General features: G+C 34.9%; 2 protein-coding genes and 1 pseudogene across 2 annotated transcripts; 1 reads left to right on the top strand and 2 right to left on the bottom strand.

The window, feature by feature from the left end:
- Positions 1–4,230: 4,230 nt before the first annotated feature.
- LOC113711493 (uncharacterized) lies at positions 4,231–10,052 on the bottom strand (annotated as a pseudogene).
- A 1,515-nt stretch (positions 10,053–11,567) lies between these two features.
- On the top strand, positions 11,568–12,951 carry LOC113711492 (uncharacterized; the record flags this gene model as incomplete). Its single annotated transcript, XM_027234655.2, has 2 exons — positions 11,568–11,971; positions 12,507–12,951. Coding segments are annotated over 2 exons (849 nt in total), but the record flags the coding sequence as incomplete, so codon positions are not given.
- Positions 12,952–13,233: 282 nt separating this feature from the next.
- On the bottom strand, positions 13,234–20,128 carry LOC113712291 (aldehyde dehydrogenase family 3 member H1-like). Its single transcript, XM_027235644.2, has 10 exons — positions 19,784–20,128; positions 18,286–18,354; positions 18,099–18,195; positions 17,379–17,585; positions 16,247–16,362; positions 16,038–16,142; positions 15,779–15,951; positions 15,589–15,679; positions 15,032–15,181; positions 13,234–13,745 (listed from the first exon to the last, which is right to left on the bottom strand). The coding sequence occupies exons 1-10, from the start codon at positions 19,976–19,978 to the stop codon at positions 13,509–13,511; spliced, it is 1,440 nt and encodes a 479-aa protein (XP_027091445.1). The 5' UTR covers positions 19,979–20,128; the 3' UTR covers positions 13,234–13,508.
- Between the last annotated feature and the right edge of the window lie 363 nt (positions 20,129–20,491).

The following is a 20,491-nucleotide window of genomic DNA, read 5'->3' as shown; positions in this document are numbered from 1 at the left end:
AAGTTGTCATTTGTGCAGGATATTAATCCATGTTTTGACATGAACTTGATTGATCTAAAATTAACATGTGATAAACGAGCATGCCATAAATTAATAGAAGATTCAATCAAATAAGTATAAATAATAACTTTATTGATACTTAGTTTGCACATGTCATTACATGAATATCCTTGGCCAACAAATATATTATTTTTGGATAGAATTACTTTTTCTGCTTCTATGACAACTTTCAATTTCTTGTTGCAAAGTACGCTTGTGGAAACCGGATTCTTCCTTATGTCAGGAACATGATAACTATTTGTTAAAACCAACGTTTTGCCAGAAGTAAACTCCACTTCAACCGTCCCCTTTCCAAGCACATCGGATGTGTTATCATTTCCCATTAACACAATCTCATTTGGGGTAGCAACTTGATAATCTTTGAATAAATTCTTGTCATTGCATATATGAACTGTAGCACTCGAATCATACCACCAATCATTAGATTGGCAATTTGTCAAGTTGCATTCAGTTACCACATTGATAGAAAGTCTACCAGCCATAGCAACAATTTCTGAATTATTGGGAAGAAGATCTTCAACAACATTTGCCTTCTTTTGTTTAGCATTTGTCTCTGTCTTCAATTTCTTGTAGAACCTGCATTCTATCTTAAAATGCCCTTTCTTTTCACAGAAAAAACATGACTTGTCTTTCTTATTGTTCATAGAATTTCTAGAAGACATATCTCTATGTTTTCTCTTATTGCCGGATTTCTTTCCACCTTTCCCAGATTTTTTATTAGCATTAGACTCAATATTATTCACCTTGGTACCAAATTCCAAAGCAAACTTATTCTCACGAATACAAGTTTCCTCTTCAATTCGGATATGCTTCGTAAGTTGGTCTATGGTGAAATTTTCAGGAGTGTGCAGCAGTTTCTTTCTATAATCATTCCAAGTGGATAGTAATTTTGCAATCACAGCACCCACTTGAAGTTGATCCAACACTTCAATACTTAAATCCTTTAGTCTAGACACTAATAGAAGTAATTCATCCACTTGATTTATCACAAATTTGTTATCCATCATTTGAAACTCAAAGAGCTTCATAGTTAAAAATCTGCCCGTACCTTGTTTTTCAGACACGTATTTGTTCTCTAAAGCCTTTCAGATTCTTGTGATGATTTAAGAGAACAAAAGAGATCATATAGATAGTCAAACAAGGCATTTAAGATGAAGTCCCTACAACGAACTTTGTCTTCCTCACATTTCTTGCGGCTTGCCTTGATCTCATTAGACTCGTCATCAGATGGTTCAGGAATCTTTGGTAAATTATCAGTCAATAGGTATGCAATGCCCAATTCCATGAGAAGAAACAACAACTTGTTTTAACTACATATCAGAGTTGAAAAATTTGTTCAGAACATTATCCAAATTGGTGCCCTTCATGTTGGAATTTCCTTAAGATTGTTAGAGAAGTTTCAACTACAACTGCAAAAAATGGTTTTGACGTGAAGATTCACTTTTCTTAAAGAAATTTACCCCCACTATTCTACTATTGAGTTTGTGGCAATTCCGTCCAGGAATAACAAAGCCAACCATAATTTTCACACAGTAATATGATGAAATTCTCCCAAGAACGGTTCAGAGAATTATTGTTTTGATAAGAAGTAGAAGTACGATAAATCTAGAAGTAACAATTGTGAGTTTTTTTAATATCTGAACATCCTTATTTATAACGTTCAGACAACCCAAAAGAAATGTCATGTCTTTTGGAAACATACTTTTACCTGGTTAGGCCCCTTTTAAATGAACAGGCACAATTCAAATGACTAGTCACTTCCTTAAGAGTTGTACTAGTTTACATTAGGCATAACTCTTAGAAATCCCAAACATCAAGACACTTGAATTGGTGTGCAAACCTTTCCGTTCTCCTTTAACTTCCAATGAAGAGTCATCATTAACTATATCCAACAGTTTAATAGTAGTCAACGCATTCATGATGCAAGATAGAGAGCTATAGTCAATACATATAGCTAATGTTCATGTGTACTACGTCATGAGCCATGGAATATAATAACACAAATTATATCATGTCATAGCAACATCATACAACAATACCAATTAACCATCATCCATGATAAAGAGAGCTAATAGTAGTGGTCAAATCACAAGATATAGTATATATCATTTATGTGCTCGCAAATAATTCTTAACTTGAGATAATTTGTCCTTCCATGTTTTATATGTATTTCACTTTGACTTGTTCAAATACAATAATCAAGCTCTTATGATCACAAAGTCAAATTCTTTAATTCAGAAAAATGATATTTTACTTATGTTGGTTACTATCGTCATGATTCAGGGCAAGAATTCAATCCAAATTTAAAGGTTCGTACAAAAATAGATAAAATTTCAAGCAGTGAATCATCATCCCTCAAAGTTTAGGATATAACCAAAAACTTTAAAGTTACGATGTTGATTTAGTCCTAAAACTAGTAGAGCACATAACTTTCAATAATTAACAAAAATTAAACAGCCAAAGTAGATAGCTCTATATTCGGCTAATCATACATTTTTGTGGATACATGCATGATCTCCATTTCTCTTCCCTTTATCTCTTTATGTCTTTCTCAATGGAAAATCATTCTGAAGCACCACAACTGGACTTGTATAATGGCTGCAGCCTTGGAGGCATTTGTAGAAAATGTAAATTATTTGTCGCAAGATGCTATGCAGAGAGGCATCCATCTCCTTTGAAAACAAATGGAACAGACAAGCATAGATTGATGGAAAGAGGAACACAATGTCATCAAAAATAGGTTTCAGTTTTATCGACCGATTTCCATTGAAAATTTAGTCCTATCAAATCTACATTAGGATTTACCAAATTGTTTGAGGTCTAATTTATCTATCCAAACATATTAAACTTTAGATTGTAAACATGCTCGAATGAATCTAAAGAAAACCGTTCTCTATGATTTATGTTTATCTCTAAATCTTGATTCTCCTTTCATGCACGACCAAAAATGTGCATAGATGTAGCAAGGAGAGAGTTTAAAATTTTGGACCAAGTTTTGATTGAATAAAAAGTTCAGTACTCAAATCATTTGTAGATAATCCATATAATGATCTTTGTTTCATGTGAATTATTGTTGAGTACATGATAAAAAGTTTTGGTACATTCAAGGATGTAAATTCTAAACTTGACTTTTAAAGTTGGAGGTAAATAAATACGTAATTAATCAAGAAAAAAAAGTTCAAAAGAATTAGATGATTGTTGAACCAAAAATCAAGCTTCACATCAACTTTTCTTCTATATACTTATTTTTTATTTTTATTATACTACATGAAGTTAATACAGTAGGAATTTGATTAATTTGAATGAAATGTTTAAACTAGAATGCAAAAATACATGTTAGGTTACATTTATGTTTGATAATGTATTTCTTCAAACTCATGATCGTAGCAATTGCAGTCAAATAAACATGAATGGAATGCATTATTTCAAATACAATGAAGAGGGATTCCCAAGAGGAATACCAATGCAAGGAAGTTTTGAGAAAGCTTACTTCACATGTTCACCTCTCCCTTTTGCTTCAAAAAGCACAAGGCCTTTATCGCACCCAAAAAGCACTAACCTGTGTCCTCTGTTTAGAAACACAAGCAAAGGGAGCCTAACCCCAATCTTTTCTTCTCCAGCTAATCTCTTGAAAAGCATGAGCCGGCAAAAAAATTTCGAAACAACTATATTTGTGAAGGCCCGAGCCCATAGGCTCACTCAAGTAACTTTTGAGTCGAACAAAGTCCCGAGCCCACAAGTTGATTCAAGTAACTTTTGAGTGGAATTACAAGTTCAAAATGGTTAACCCAAGTTATTTAGTAACCCATTAATATATTATATTTTCATATTAATAACAAGGTTTATTCTTTTTGGGTAAAATACATAAAACCCCCCTGTGGTTAAGGAAATTGACACGAAACTTCCTCATTGTTTAAAAACTCCCACATAACCTCCTGTGCTTTGGACTAATTTGGAAAATGGACGAAAATCATCCAAATTGATGAAAAGATGCAAATTTCCTATATTAACCCTATTTACAAACTGAATCGAAGTTTAACTCATGGCTCAATTAAAGTTTTAAAAACTTTCTTCCTTCATTTGAAACAAAGGTAGAACTAAGGGGCTCATTTGAAATTTTATAAAATGTATCATCTTCTTCAAGGAAATGTCAGGACATTCTGGGCTTTTGTTTCTTCCTTTTTTAACATTTTTCCTGTTTTCCCTTTCCCCTTTGATTTTCCATTCCTTTTCTTGCCCTATCAATCCAGCCAACACCACCCTTTCATTACTGTATCTTCATCACTAATCCTCTGTTGCGACTCAAGAATCATTTCAGTCCTCTTCATCTCCCTCTCCATCTCCATCCTCATTTCCTCCACTTCCCTTGTCATGTCCATCTTCATCCTCTCCATCCTCACGAACCTATCTCCTAGAACCCGTATAGCCGACACCATTTCTGCTAACGGGTCTCCCGTTTTCACATCACCTCCGACAACCCTTTTACCGATATCACTTCTCCCGCCAAACCCATCTCTCAAAGCTTTAATAGACCCATAATTTACACCAACGTTAGGGTTAGGGTTAGGGTTTTGCCCACCCACTTCATCAAATCTACTATATACCTTGGCAGCCGCGGCAGGCCCCACGTTCCCCCTTCCCGGGATCCTAATTCGAAACCCAGTGCCTCCGTTCACCATACCCCCATGAAAACTACTCCAGTTACTACTATTATTATTGATATAACTACCCGTATGATTCAAGCTATTGGTGTTATATATATCTCCAATAGGCTTAACATGTGAATTTTCCTGATCTTTTTCATCCTCATCGGCTTCCGCCGCAGCGGAGGAATTGGGACCTTTTTACATGGCGTCCATGCATTTAAAGTGGACCCAGGAGGAACAATACCTGTGGCTCTTAGATCCGCCATAGGGGGCGGCACGTTGGATCTCAGCACGGTAACGTTTCCTTAGCTTCTCCATCTTGTGCTGGCACTGAACGGCCGTTTTGGCGTTGCCGATGGGGTATCTAGAAGCGACATCGTTGGCGACCTCCTGCAAGTGGTTGGCCCTGAGATTCCCACGGCGGAGTGATGATTGGTGCTAGAGTTGATAGTGATTGTTGGTGATGGTGGAGCTACTGGTGATCAGTGGCGGTACTGATGATGATTGGTGTTCACCAGTGTCGTTGACCATTTTGGTGTTATTGACCAGTTTGGTTGCGAGCAGGGAAGAAATGGAGAAGGAAAATAAAAAAAAATGATAAAACACTGCAAAATACTAAATTGTCCTTGACAATGTCACTTGAAGCTCCCTTAATACACGAGTGCATCTCAAACACCGTCAATTTGGATGATTTCCGTCCATTTTCCAAATTAGTCCAAAGCACAAGGAGGTTATGTGGGAGTTTTTAAACAATGAGGAAGTTTCGTGTCAATTTCCTTAACCACAGGGGGGTTTTATGTATTTTACCCATTCTTTTTTGTTTTATATCCTAGTGCTTCCCTAAAAAAAACAAAAATATATCCTAGTGATCACAATATGCGAGGTAATAAAATATTTTAATGCACACTTTCTACTTATGTGTGTTTTATAATATTCAAGTTCACATACTTTCCATGCTTTGCTCGTCTGCATTAGTCTTGAGATTCTTGCAGAGTTCTGCTAATTTTTTTATGAAAGTTTCAAATTTTACTTTATTGTTGTTTGATAAAATGAGTAAATCTGTAGCAAAAAATTCAATGACCGCCACAAATAGGAGGTATATTGTCCTTCAGGTAAAGAGATAGGTATTCCTACACCCTTGTAGATTAGCAATGACAAACTTATAATAGGATGAACAATAGAAATGAGCATTTCATGCCATTTATGTCCTCTTTGTAAATAAATAAATGGGTCTTTTTTTTTTTGTTAGGGTTGCATTTATCTTACCAGAATGAGCTAAAAATGCAAGACACAAAGTATTGTAGCTAGTTTTGACCACCAATTTTACAAAAATAAATTTGAATTTGTTTTGAAATATAACATTATGAAATTATGAAAATATCAAATGATCCCTAATAAGTTTCAAATATTCAAATAGAGGTAGAGAAATTCTATTTCTGAATATTCAATTAAGACTGGTAGAATATAATTAATGCTCTGATGGCCTTCGAACTATTACGAAATTCAACTTTTAGCCCACAAACTATTAACTAATAAAATTTAGCCCTCCAACTAATTAAAACATATAATTCTAACCCTTCCGTCAACTTGAGTCGTTATGTCTAACAAAAATAAAGAATTCATGAGATGCTAGTGCCCCTCAAACTATTACAAAGTTCAACTTTTGACCCTCTAATTATTAACTGATAAATTTTAGCCCTCCAACTAATTAAAACGTATAATTTTATCCTTTTGGTTAACTTGAGTCGTTATATCAAACAAAAACATTTATCAATAAAGAATTTGGGATGTGCCCAACCAAGTGTTTGACAAATCAAGAAGATTTAGATATGGTGATGAAAAGTTTGGAGGAATCTAACCAAAAAATTGATTATTTGAGAGATTTAGAAAGTTCAAACTTGGAAGTGAACCAAGACTTGTTTGAATATTTCTAGAAAATGAATTGCATGCCAGATTTATGTCATTTAGAGAAGCACATTAACCCAAAGAATTTGAAACAATACCAAAAAATGAGTTAAATTTTAAAACAATAAATATATATATATTAAAATCATTTGCACGATATTAAGACATCAATTATTTTGAAGATTTATTCCAAAAATTATTCTCCTACAATATTAAGACAGGAGATTTTGCCTTAACTAAATATATATTTTAGAATTAATTATTTTACATATTATATGTTCACGTGAAGTATCAAATTTTACCTTTTCACTTATGAAATTTTATGAAGTTATATATAGATGTTTAAATGAAAAGTTCAAATGGCTAGCGAGTCACAAAATATTTGGGAAAAGTTACAGTTAAATATCTTAAGATTTCATAATATATTTCAAACTAAAAACTGAAAAATATATTGTACTTCCATTTTTTTAACCCCTCAAAAAATAGTCCTTATATTAAGTGCAATTGTTAAGGGAAATTTTTCAACAATAAACATTATTAAAAGATGGCTACATAATCACTGGCAGAAACAGAGATCAACAGGTGGGGCCAAACTAGAAAAGAAAGATGGGGGCAAGACTAGCAAAGATGTATACTGAAGAAGGTAATTTTAGGTTTTCGTAAAAAATTAGGGGGACAAACTCTAATTTTCATAAATATATAAATTAAATTCTTACAACTTTAAGAGGATATATGAGATTTTCAAAATCTTAGGAGGGCGGCTGCCCTTTCCTGCCTCCTTTTAATCCGCCAATGTGCATAATTCATGAGGATCAATTGTTGAATGATTTTTTAGTTAGCCACATTTGAGAAAAAAAAAAAGTGTTCAACATTGACTTATTCTACCACATCTCAAATTTAACACCACTCAGTGCAGGGTCTTGACTCTACTACTATTTGAGATTAGTTTGTATAATATTAACCTTTTATGTTAGAATTACAGACAATTGGTAGAATGAGAGGGGATATTGGGAGAAAAAACATGAGCTTACATGTTTTTTGCTCGTGTTATTCTTCAAATGCCAAATATGTTCTCTGGTTGTGGGAAAAACCTATAGAAGGATAAATTTTTAAATTCTTGGATATTTACATTTGTCTATTATTTTCAATTGTTTTGATTCATTTGTCTAAACCAAGTTCTTTGGCTTATGTTTGTCAAAGTTAATATTGATATTGGAACAAACCGGGAGAAAACTCTTACTATTGTGGATTCAGTAGATATTTGCCATAAAATGGCTTATAGAATGAATTAGACAATCCATTAGACCAACTTTGTTATATGGCAAATAGAGTGAATTAGATAGCCCAGCCAATTAGAGCAACCTCTGCAAGGTGCATAGCATACTAAAAGCGGTAATTATGCAGTAAAAAAGGACGGAAAAGGGGTAGTAATCAAAACTGATATAGGTAAACTGTAACGTTGTTTGCCAAAGATGTGAATATTGGATAGAATTACAAAGACTGTGATAGGTAAACTATTTGTTGTTATCTATAGTTGGTTAATTGTAATTGTAGACAAATTCGTGAGATGGCTCATGCATTTCCATGCTATGAAGCAGCAGGTCAATACACTTGGGATTCATGTGGAATTTCCATGCTATAGTATATGCAAATTGAAGTTCTGAATCTATACCTTCATATGTTCCAATAATATTTGCCCTCTTCATAAGTAGGCCTTCCTTTTCATGCAATTTGAAAAGTATATTTACAGCTTTACTCTTCAATAAATCTTGATTTTCACCATTTTATGGGATATGAATGGCTCAATTAATGATTAACACTATCTCTTTATTGCTCCTTTTTTTCATTTTAGCAATGGTTGTTGAGGAGTTGTAGGAAGCTAGGAATAGTGGAAAAATGGGATGAAGTGGAAGGAAATGAAGTAATCAATGACCAGTTTTAGAGCGGAACGTTGCATTAAATTAATTACCATCATAACTCCAGGAGGGGAACTTTTTTCTTCCCCCCTGACCATATGATTATTTCATTCCCAAGTTTTGTGCATAATTAAGCAAGCCTTCACTGATGGTTTGACAAAATTTCATCAACAAAAATGAAGCAATGATTTTTTTTTGCCAACGACACACTCCTCAAAAGACTAATTTGTAAATCAAAATTTGTGACAAATTTGAGAAAAACCTTTGCAAGCAACATTTTGATGACATTTTAGAGTTTAAAACATTAAGAATTGTAAAAAAATGGGACAGAATGGGCATATAAACACAACTTTGAAAGGTATAATACAATTAAAAATGTACATAGAATAAATATTCATTAGTTTTAGTGCTTGTGGACCTTGTATCCTAAGTATTTTGAAATTATTCTTGCTAATTTTTTTCTTAATCAATATGGTGTAGTATGGTGAACTTAATTATTAATTTAACCTTTTGGCTTCTCATTAACCACTGATTGATGACAATTAGTCTTCTCATTGACCATTTTCTTCTAGACCAATATATATAGTATAGTGCACTTTAATCACACTAAATAATAAGGGCACAATATGAAACTTTAATTATCAATCAATAAAGGTATAATAGGAATAAGAAAAACTAAGATCACAGCAATGTTTACACTTACACTCCAAAGTATCAAAACTCATGATACTTTATAGTATAAATAGATAGATAGATAGATAGATATAGATAAGATATCGTGACTTAATTCATTAGTTGTGTGTTAGTTGTGGAGTTGCATTAAATCCATCCATGTAAAAGACAACTTATAAATTGGATTGGAGGTGTTATTGGAAGTTTGAATTTTGTTTACTGATGTGTCTTCAATTGACTTAAATATTCTAAAGTTGTGTGCCATTGAATAATCTTTTTGAGATGGAGGGAGTAGTTCATTGGATAGTGTATGCTCAAGGTACGAATATATGTAAATCATATTAAAAACAACACATCATTTTTTGAAAATAATAAAATTTATCCCTACAATTAAAATAACAAAAACATAGTAACTAATAAGTAAAACCACAACCCTTAATCCTAGAAGTATTAACAAGTTCATGTGTATCAAGTGACGTATCATGTAATAGAATCATCAATCGCTAATAAATATCGAAGAGTTCGTATGTATGGTGTCATGTTTATTATGTTAGGGTCATGCGATGCAATAATATCAATTGTTCACATAATAATTCTTAACTTGCCACAAATAATTCTTAACTTGTGGTGATTTGCCCTTTCATGTTTTATATGTATTTCACTTTTATTTGGCCAAGTACAATGATCAAGTTCTAATTACGACAAAGTCAAATTCTTTGAATTTGGAGAAACAAGATTTTGCTTATAATAGTTAATATTACTATAGACAGGATTGAGAACAAGAATTAAATCCAAGCTTCAAGGTTTGTACCTGTACAGCAATAGATAAAAGTTCTTGCATGTAAATCATCATTACTCAAAGTTTCGGGTACGACCAAATATACTTTAAAGCTACAAAGTAGATTTAGTTCCAAAACTAATTGAGATTATGGAATATTATCCTATGTATCTCCTAGACAGCTCTATATTTGGCTGGCTAACCATCCATTTTTTGTGGATTACATGCATGATCTCCCTCTCTCTCTTTTTTTCTCTTCCTCTCTCTCTCTCTCTCTCAATGGAAGATCATTCTCAGGCACCACCACCGGACTTGCACAGTGGCCGCAGCCTAGAAGGCGTATGTAGAAAATGCAAATCATTTGTCAGAAGATGCTATCCGGAGAGGCATCCATCTCCTTTGAAAACAACTGACACAAACAAGCATAGATCGCTGGAAAAGGAACACAAGGTATAATATATCATGTTGAATACTTGATTGGTTTTCATTGAAAATTTAGTCTTATGAAATATACATTACGATTTACCAGATTGTTTGAGGCCTAATTAATCTATCCAAACATATTAAAACATCAGAAAATAATCATGCTAAAATGGGTCTAAAGAAACTCTTTCTCTATGATATTTATTTACATCTGATTCTTGATTTTTCTGTCATGCACGACCCGATATGTGAACTGATGCACAAAGGAGAGAGTTTAAAAATATATATATGGACAGAGTTTTGATTGAATCACAAGTTCAATACTCGGATCTTTTGTAGATGAATCCGTATAATGATCTTGTTACATCTGAATTATACCGTTGAGTATATAACAAGAAATTTCAGTATATTCAAGTTCGTAAATTTTTAAACATTGTAGGCAAATAAATACATGATTAATCAAGACACAAAAAGAAGTTTTAAAGAATCATAGTTTAGACCATTGAACTAAAACTCAACCTTAATTGCAATTTTCTTCGATGTTTGTTATTATATTTTAGGGTAAAAAACAAAAAAAAACCCCATGTGGTTAATCTAATACACAGAAAAGCCCTCTATGGTTTCAAAATATACAACACGATCCCTCATGCTTTGAACTAAATTGTAAAGGTGACGGAATCCGTTAAACTTAATGGAAATGGACGAAATGACCAAAATGCACTGATATAATTAAGCAAAAGACAGCTCAAAAAAATCATTTGTTTTATTCTCTAAGTAGAGAGAATTAAGGGTTAAGGGGTAGAACAGGTATATTTGATAAAAATTAGGCATAAAAATTTTTTTTTAGGTTCCAATAAGTCATTTCCGTTAAGTTTAACGGATTCCGTCACCTTTATAATTTAGTTCAAAGCATGAGGTGTCGTATTGTATATTTTGAAACCATAGGGGGCTTTTCTATGTATTAGGCTTACCACAGGGAGCTTTTTTGTTTTTTAACCTATATTTTATGAAGTTAGTGTCTGGCAAATTAGATTGATTTTAATGAACTGTTAAAACTAGATGCAGAAACAGATGTCTGATCACATTCATGTTTGGTAACTACATTTTCTGCAGGCTCTTGACCGCAGCAATTGCAACCAGGTAAACATGAATGGGATGCATGATTGCAGATACCATGAAGAAGGATCCCCAAGAGGAATACCAAAGCGTGGAAGTTATGAGAAAGCCTACTTCACACGTTCACCTCTATCAAGCCCTCCTGCTTCAAGAAACACAAGCCCGTCTCCTCTGTCCAGAAGTACAAGCAAAAGGAGTTTAACCCCAATCCGTTCTGCTGCAGCTAATCTCTTGAGAAGCATGAGCCGCCGAAAAAGTGCTGAAGCAACTACACTCCCTAGCACGCTTTCTAGGAGTGTAAGCCGAAAGGCTTCAACAACAATCATGTATTCCAACTCGAATGGGCTAATGAAGCCCCCAGCAATGGAAATGACTCTCGAGTGCACGCTTGAAGAGTTGTGCTTTGGATGCATCAAGAAGATGGAGATCACAAGAGATTCAGTAACTGATGATGGGTACACACTGTTTCATCGTCCTTGTCTTTTTTTTTTTTCATGAATTTGGCAGCTTTAAGGTGGCAACCTGCTCCAATCCAACACAACTTGACTAGCACATGGCAGAGATTATCATAACTTGAGAAGAATTTTAATACGGCCATGATTTTAAAGTCAAACAGGAACAGAATCTTCAGTACTGAATTGTTAATTTGTCAATCCTCTTCCATGTCTTCTTTGTATTGCTATATGACATGTCTAGTAACTTGAATATTGAATATCTGTTTACATGTATAGGCACTTGATATGAACTGAAGAATAGGAAATTGCTGTGCAAGACTCAATTTCAAAAATGACGACCGTAGCTCATTTCTCTGCATTGAATATATTTAGGCTACCTGTCTAAATATGCACCATAGTTTACAAGTTGAGGAAGACACAAAATACTGATCTTCATAAGTTCTACAAGTTTTGCACTTCTATCGTAGAAGTAAAAGATTTGATGAAGCAAAATCTTGAGAGAAATCAGCTCATGATCAGTTCTTACTTTTCACAGGCAATTAATACAAGAAGATGAAGTGCTAACCATCAAAGTTAAGCCAGGATGGAGAAAAGGAACAAAGATTACATTTGAAGGGATGGGAAACGAGATGCCCGGGGCAGATCCTGCAGATGTTATATTCACAGTTTTAGAGAAACGACACCACATGTATAGAAGAGAAGGGGATGATTTGGAGTTGGCAGTTGAAATCCCTTTGGTAAAAGCTCTAACTGGCTGTATTTTCGCAATCCCTTTATTAGGTGGAGAGAAGATGATTTTGACGATTGATGATATCATATACCCTGGTTATCAAAAGATCATACCAGGACATGGTATGCCAAAGCCACATGAACAGGGGGAAAGAGGAAACTTAATAATAACAATGCTTGTTAAGTTTCCAACAGAACTCACAGATGAACAGAGATCTGAAATTGTTAGTATTTTACGAGATTCTTGTTGATCAAAATCAGCTTCTTATTAATAGCTTAACTACTCCATTTTGTTGATATGGAGATTAGGTTATTTGTAGAATGTGTTTAGAATATACAGGATAAGGTTATCAAGTTTTTGGGATAACTACCGCATCCAGAGCTTTGTTTGGCATTGATTGACACTGGAGTAATATTCATGCTTCTAACTACAGCAACTCAGGAGGTACATAATTCCCTAAAAAAATTTTAACAGTAACAATTGTTAAAAAGCTCCTACAAGAACAGTAGGCATACATTAACCAGAGCATGGCTTCGTACAAAGTTCTGCTTTTATTGTGTCTATTATGATTTCCTTGTCATAAGGTGCGTGAAATAAAATGTGCAAAAATGTCTGAGTGGATTATTTACAAATTTAAATGGAGAGAATTTATAAGTCACAGCCACAAGCACCATCTTCAAATGAAAGAAAACAAAGACCAACTTAAACCAAAAGAAAACAGTACACAACCACAACTGCCTAGCAGTCTTGGGGAATCTTTAGTTTCCAAATGTGAATTTACGCAGAAGATTAATCATTTCACCGGTACTAATCATGCCACCCTAATAGAGCACGAAGGATTCCAAATAAACTGCCATTCACTAGTGCCTTCAGTAGATTCAGCTTCTTTGGTGTGTAGGGAGGGTATCTGGAAGATAAATCCCCTGCAAAACTTCGTAGCAGAACTGCCTTCTTATGGCTGAAGGCGTCAAAAGAAAATTTACCATGGTATGCTCCCATTCCACTTTCTCCTACCCCTCCAAATGGTAAAGTAGGTACTGCAAGCTGCACCAAGTTCAAAAATGTGATTCCAGTGGATGAATTGATAAACATTTGCTACAAGCCCAAACTATATTGTCAATGCTGCCTAAATGACTGCCATTAGATTCTGGCTCAGAAACGTAGAGAAAATTTTTGCATTTGGGTAACATAAGCAAAGACATCAGAAAGAGAATGCAGATGAATTAATTGATATGGTCTGGATTTTGATCGTGTACCATGAAGTGAAGCACTTGTAACCCTCGTTAATGCTCGTGGTAACATAAAAAACCCTTTCCAGTCCCAACAGTTCTAATGCAAAATAAGACATTTAATGGAGTCATCTTCATCAACTTATCAAATTTCAGATCCCCCATTGACTAGCACGGAAATGTTTGATTTTGGGAAAAAATAAATTCACTCATACATGAAGGGGAAAATGCTGAAAAGTTACAAGAAGACACAGTTATCTTCCCACTTCTGTCATTGCTTTTCCTTCTCTCATTCGCTTCCGATGGGACAGTACCTTGAAGGCATTCAACTTCCCTTTTCAGTGGAGGGAAGAAGGGCCATATAAAGAGCAGTGGCTCATAGGCTACCTTAGTCCTTATGTTCTCACATTTCGTCTGAAGATCAGGCTCTCTCTTTTATAAAGTTCACAGGCTCCTCTTCCTTAGAGTTGATTTAAGCCATTTGTCTCTATTTGGTTCATTTCTTCTTGTGGCTAATTATAACCAATTTCGCCACAGAATTAGCCAAACATATTTACACTGTATATGGCCTGTGCATCCTTATCAGACTTAATCTAAACAAATCTCCAAAAGCCACAATCCTTACTTTATCAACTGTGCTGTTGTTTCTGTTATGCAGCTATTAATTATTTTTCCAACATGTGCAATAAACTTGCAACTTCTACAAGTTCGAAGAAAGCTTGCTGTGCATATATCTCTTCAACTGTGTTTTGAAATGCTTGCCTATAAACTGACTCACTTTGTTTATCTTTCAGCTGAAGTTCTGAAGCTATCATGTAAAGATTGCAAAAAAAGGAGGAAAAACACCTAAAATGAAACATGTGAATATTATGTAAACATGAAAATAAGAATCTGGAGTAAATTAAAATCAAAATCAGCATGGCAGGAACTGTGCTAAACACCAAGAAGAATGAACAAGTGCGATAAATATCTGATTAGTTGAGCAACAGTTAGAACCCATATAATGAAACGTGTAGTTGACCATAAATATGAATAGATGCAAAGAAATCCAGATTTAGGCGAAAATGTTCAGCTTCATTCAGTTCAAGTTCAGATACTTACGTGCATGGTTGTGTCATTTATAACCAAACCCCCAGCTGATATATTCCTGATGAAGTTCTCCTTCAGCTTTTTGTTGTTTGTAAATAGATATGCTGCAAGTGGTTTGTCTTTGGATTTAATGATATTAAAACTGTCCTCCACGTTGTTAACCTTCGTCAAAAAGAAAAATTGATGATCCTTCAGAGCATTGTAGAAACAGAACCCAAAAAAAAATTAACTAAGTCATCAGATGTTCAAATTTAATTGTATCACTTTGGGATTTCAAAATTTGGTTAATGCAGTTCTTAGTTTGATCACTTCTCTATAGCCCATCAGCATTGAATGATGTTTCTTTTAGTAACTGAGTAGAAAACTTGTAATGATCTAAATCAATGTTTAGTAAATGACAGTCAGTGTAGAAATTAACCAACATAACAAATGCTACTGCTGCTGATTAGGTCGCAATGTGCTAATCTTGTTCATAAATGCCCCTACTTGAATTGTTTAATATTAAGAATCTTAAAAGGTGCCAAAATTAAGATAATATCCAAATTTAACTCAACTGCAAGCAGAATTACCGTGAGAATAGGAAGTAAAGGACCAAAGATCTCCTCCTCCATGATTAGAGAGTCTTCTGGGACATCCAGCAAAATTGTAGGTGCTATCTTTCTAGCACACAGAAAGGACAAAGCATAAACAAGATTTCTCACTTAGCTTTAGTGTTCCTAAAACTACAAAAGCACTAAAAGAACAGAAAACGTGACTCACAGATTGGCAATGTCCTTTTGACCTCCATGAATTATCTTACCAGAAATCTTATCATCATCCAATAGCTTACTTAAGCGATTGAAGTGGTTGGAATTCACAATGCGAGATAAATCATTTGATTTTAATGGATCCTTCCCATAGAATTTCTCCAGTTCAGATCTCAGAGTATCTATCTGCAATACAGGAGACAAAAAAAGAAGTTAGACGCAGCTCATTATTTGTGTAGTTCACAAGTATAGCTATTGATAAGGAATCTTACCAAATCTGGGGCAAACTCCTTTGTTGTAATAGCGTAATCAGGGGAAACACAGGCTTGTCCATTATTACATCCCCACTTGCCTGCAATAATTCTCCTTGCTGCAACCTTCAAAGTGCAAGATATATAGTGTCACTTTCAAGGCTAGGCATACAAGTTGCAGGACAAAGAAAAGGAAGAAAAAAGAAAAACTTGTAATAGCCAATCATTACTTTTAGATCAACATTCGAATCAACAATAACCGGAGATTTTCCACCAAGCTCCAACACCAGAGGTGTTAGATGCTTTGCTGCAGCAGCTGAAACAATGCGCGCCACTTTTCCATTTCCTGCAGGCTTACATGTTTGATCAAAAATCAACAATGGTAGTTTTCAGGCCAAGTTTAACATTTGAAAATAGAAGCTAGTTGACAACAGTTATCTTATTCAAGTTGTGAAGTTGGAATATTCTATTCCAATGCAGGGACCCACCTTAAGATAATTATAACATGTTAAATCTTCTTTAGTATTCAACTAGTTCCTTTTTTTTTAATTGCTGGAATCAGTTCATATGGTTTCACCTACTTTTGTAGATTTAAACAAATGTATCAAATTAAAAGATATTTGAATATCAAAATTCATCAACCATATAAAGTATCATGATATAAACTACAACAACTTAGAAGATACACTTAAGGTAATGAGTGCTTAGGTGTACGGCAGTAATTATGTTCGTTATTTACTTTGCTAAATCTTTCAGTGTTGGTTCGTTGGAAGTGCCACCAAGAAAAACCCTAGAAAATCCTGATGTTATTTCTTGAACCCTTTCTTTCTTCATTGTGGGATCTGAAATCATGATGAACTTATTGAAATCCAAGGATGCACAAGATTTTTCAAGGAATGGGCCAAACCAGGTCATTTCTCAAGAACAATAGCTAAAGGACCTGATACTACCACTTGGATCTGGAATCTACATGCTGATGCTCATGATTTCGATAGCCATAACAGTGATTTGGAGGAGATTTCTCGAAAAGTATTTAGTGTCCATCTTGGCCAACTCTCCCTCATCTCTTTGGTCGAGCAGCATGTATTTCCAAGGTGCTCGTTTTTCCAATTATGAAGCGTGGCTAAGTGATCCAACTCACATTGGGCCTAGTGCCCAGGTGGTTTGCTTTCTTGGCAAAGGTGGTTGGTAAGGTGGCTAAAAAGAGACAAATACTTATTTAGAGATGGAAGAAGGTTTCAATGATTGTTCATGTCCATCAAATATTTATTTTTCTTTATTATCCGGAAGACAACAAGACTACATCAACATTCTTCCTAAAATAGAATGAAAGATAACATAAACTACGCAATATTCAAGAACCTGTATAAAAAATTTTGTCCCATTTCTGCTCCAGTAGGGCAGTTGTCTCAGGTACAGCTCCTTCTATAACTTTAACAGCTGAACAATCCATATACTGTCCGAGAAGTTTAGCAAGAACAGACGATGTTGCTGGGGAAATTTCTGAAGGTTTCAAAACCACAGCATTGCCAGCTGCAATAGCTCCAATGACGGGATCAAGAGATAACACTGGAAGAAGTTTGCAGAGCAAGACAGAGGAAACAAAAACAAACAAAAGAGCAGAAAAAGGTTACTATTAAGTCATCATTCAAGTGGTATATAAGACAAGTTTGATATTCTCTAGAAAGTAAACACAGTACATAATGAACAGAAACCAGAAAAGCATTTGGACACATTAATCTTTTCTGTGAAAACGTTATATCTAAGAAAAAAGATCTGATGAAGTACAGCCATGGCAATCTGTTAATGAAACCAACATCCGGCAGATACGCTCAGGTACCAATTATAGGGACGAATAGCATGGCTTTAAAGTACATAAGGAAAGAAGGATATAAACTACAGAATTGATAAATCATAGCCAGGATACTTATTAACTAAATAGATAGTCCTTGATTTGATAAGTAGACTTTTCTGCAAATCCTAAACTGAGCATAAGATTAGAAGCACTTGAAGTATGAAAGCAGGCTATCTGAAGGCGCTGAAAAAAGGAAAATGGGTAACAAGGATCCATTCTTAACATACAGAAGGGATAATTCCAAGCTGATATGACTAAGACAACACCCAGAGGTTCCGGAACAATTTCTGCTGATGACGGAAATGTTGTCATCATTGTCTTAACCTGAAAATACAAAATTTTTTGCGTTATATTTTGTAAATGAGAAATGACAAAACTGTATTTAGCAAGAGAAAGTAACTTGAAGGAAATTACTTTCTCTGGTGCCATCCAACGATGTAGTTCCTTCAATGCCAACCCACATGATTCCTTCAACAAAGCAATCTGCATCGTGATATGTCATCAGAAACTAAGAACAAAACATCTAATCATAAGAAATGAAGAAGATGATAGATAATGTCAGGTAGTCAAGAGTTTCCATAACATAAACGTTGACAAAAAAGGAGATTTTAAGCTAGAAACACAAGTATAATAACAGCATTTGCAAGTCTGAACTGGACTATACAATTGAGTCTCACTATTCAAGATGAAGTCAGACACATAGTTGAGAAGCTCCAAAACATTAAATCAGATGTAAAATGTGAGAAATCCACACACTTCTAATCAGGTGGCTCTGGGTCATAGCAATTAACAGTGCAATTACTAGTGCTCTAGAAGTTAATACAGTAAATGTAGACACCAAAACTATAAACAATTATAGTGGGCATTATTCATCCGTCAAACCTACTATATTTTCAAAATTTCTCAAAGTTTCAATCTGCACCATTCATTTTTTGAAATGGTGGAATCTCCACCAGGTCCTCGCCCAGAATTTTAGCAGGGGCACTCAACTCCCATTCCTCTAGTACCCTCCCCCCATTTATCACATCCACCATAACTGTGGAAGCCCAGGCTTCGGACGAAAATTAGAAACAATCCAAAATGAAAAAGTAATAAAATTACCGTTAACATTCACTGGAAAATGATACACAGGCAAAAAGAACCTTAATTTTCTGAAATTAAGTCAGCAATATCACATTAATTCAGCTAGTCTGGTGTGCAATAAATGCTCATAGCCGCAATTTTCTTGCAAAAAACGCAGTCAGTTTCCCAAACAAAGTGCTGCAAAATTTATTGCCATTGCCAAATTCCTGTCACTATCCCCTCCCAGTCCCAGCAATGTGCCCTTTTTCAAACATTTATAGCCATACATCCATCTTTCTTTTCTTTCTTCTTTTCAATTTTCTTCGTAAAAAAAAAGATATGGGAAAAGCTACTAATAGTAGCTGACAGAAATAAATTCCCTTTTCAAAAGGTGCAATTAGGATGCAAAAGTATTGCCTTAACAAATAAAATAAAATAAATATAGCCATTAAATTTAGTTTTAAGACTAAAAACTAGTATTCCTACTAACATTCCTGCTTTTTTTAAAAAAAATTATTTGAGCAAGCTCCTATGCATTATAGCAAATGTAAATTCCCAGTGAGAATCATATCCATATCTTTTGTAAAACAAAAAGGAAAATGAAGTACAAATTCGGTTTAAAATTATCTCAATAATTCACCATCAAAATAAAAAAAAACTATCCTTTTTTTCACAAGAAAAAAAATTCAGTCAGAATCAGGTTCCAAAAAAATAAAAAATAAAAACCAATCCAACACAAACATATACAAAGCTACAAACCATCAACCCCAAAAAAAATGAAAAAGCGAATAACACAGCATTAAATAACCCAATCATTAGAAAAAAGCCAAAAGAAAGTGGGGCCCCCCACCTCCTGAAGGAAAGATTCGAGTTCAGGCTTGGAGAGGTCGGAGCGAAGAGCATCGACGATCTCCTTCTCATGAAAGCTCATCAATTTCAGCAACGCTTTCAACTGCGAAACTCTCCATTCGTAGCTCCTCGTCTTTCCGCTCGCGTAAGCCCCCCTCAGCCCCTTCATCATCGCAGCCGCATCGAAAAACGCCATCCTCAACCACGACTCTCTTATCAAACAGCCAAATCCTCCGACTCCAACGAACCAGCGAAAGTTCAGCAAAAGTCAGTATTATCTGAGCTGCCTTTTATATGAAGACTGACTGAAGCCGGCTGGATGACTTTCGTTTTTGAATACGTAAAAAACACAGTAGTGTATGTACAGGCGTATGCATATATATGGACGGAGGGTATTCTATATTATATAGAATGTAACGTATGTATTTGTGAATCTTGAATAGGCGGAGATTGTGGGGAAAGACTAGAGAGACGGGGACGCACGTGAACTGAGAGTAGGATTTTTTTTTTTTTGGGTTGGGGCCTTGGGGGAGGGGGGTGTTGTTGGAGACGGAGGAGAATGGGAACAGGATAAAATGCAGGGAGAGAAGCGTGTCGACGGGGCGGGTGGAGATTGGAGGAGCGTGGAATAATAGACAGCATTACCAACTTTGTTGGATAGTGGTATTTGAAAACGATTGAGGTTTCAAGCTACCACTCGCGGAGGCGG

This window comes from Coffea arabica, chromosome 10e, assembly GCF_036785885.1.
Source record: "Coffea arabica cultivar ET-39 chromosome 10e, Coffea Arabica ET-39 HiFi, whole genome shotgun sequence".
Classification (NCBI taxonomy): domain Eukaryota; kingdom Viridiplantae; phylum Streptophyta; class Magnoliopsida; order Gentianales; family Rubiaceae; genus Coffea; species Coffea arabica.
Note: the sequence above shows the minus strand (reverse complement) of the source record. Positions and strands in the feature narration are given on the sequence as shown.

Coding starts and splice junctions, on each gene's coding strand:
- LOC113712291 (XM_027235644.2), bottom strand. CDS start 19,978: ATGGCGTTTTTCGATGCGGCTGCGATGATGAAGGGGCTGAGGGGGGCT. Junction 18,196..18,285: donor GTTGGATGGCACCAGAGAAA/GTAATTTCCTTC, acceptor TTGTATTTTCAG/GTTAAGACAATGATGACAAC. Junction 17,586..18,098: donor AGCTTGGAATTATCCCTTCT/GTATGTTAAGAA, acceptor AACTTCTTCCAG/TGTTATCTCTTGATCCCGTC.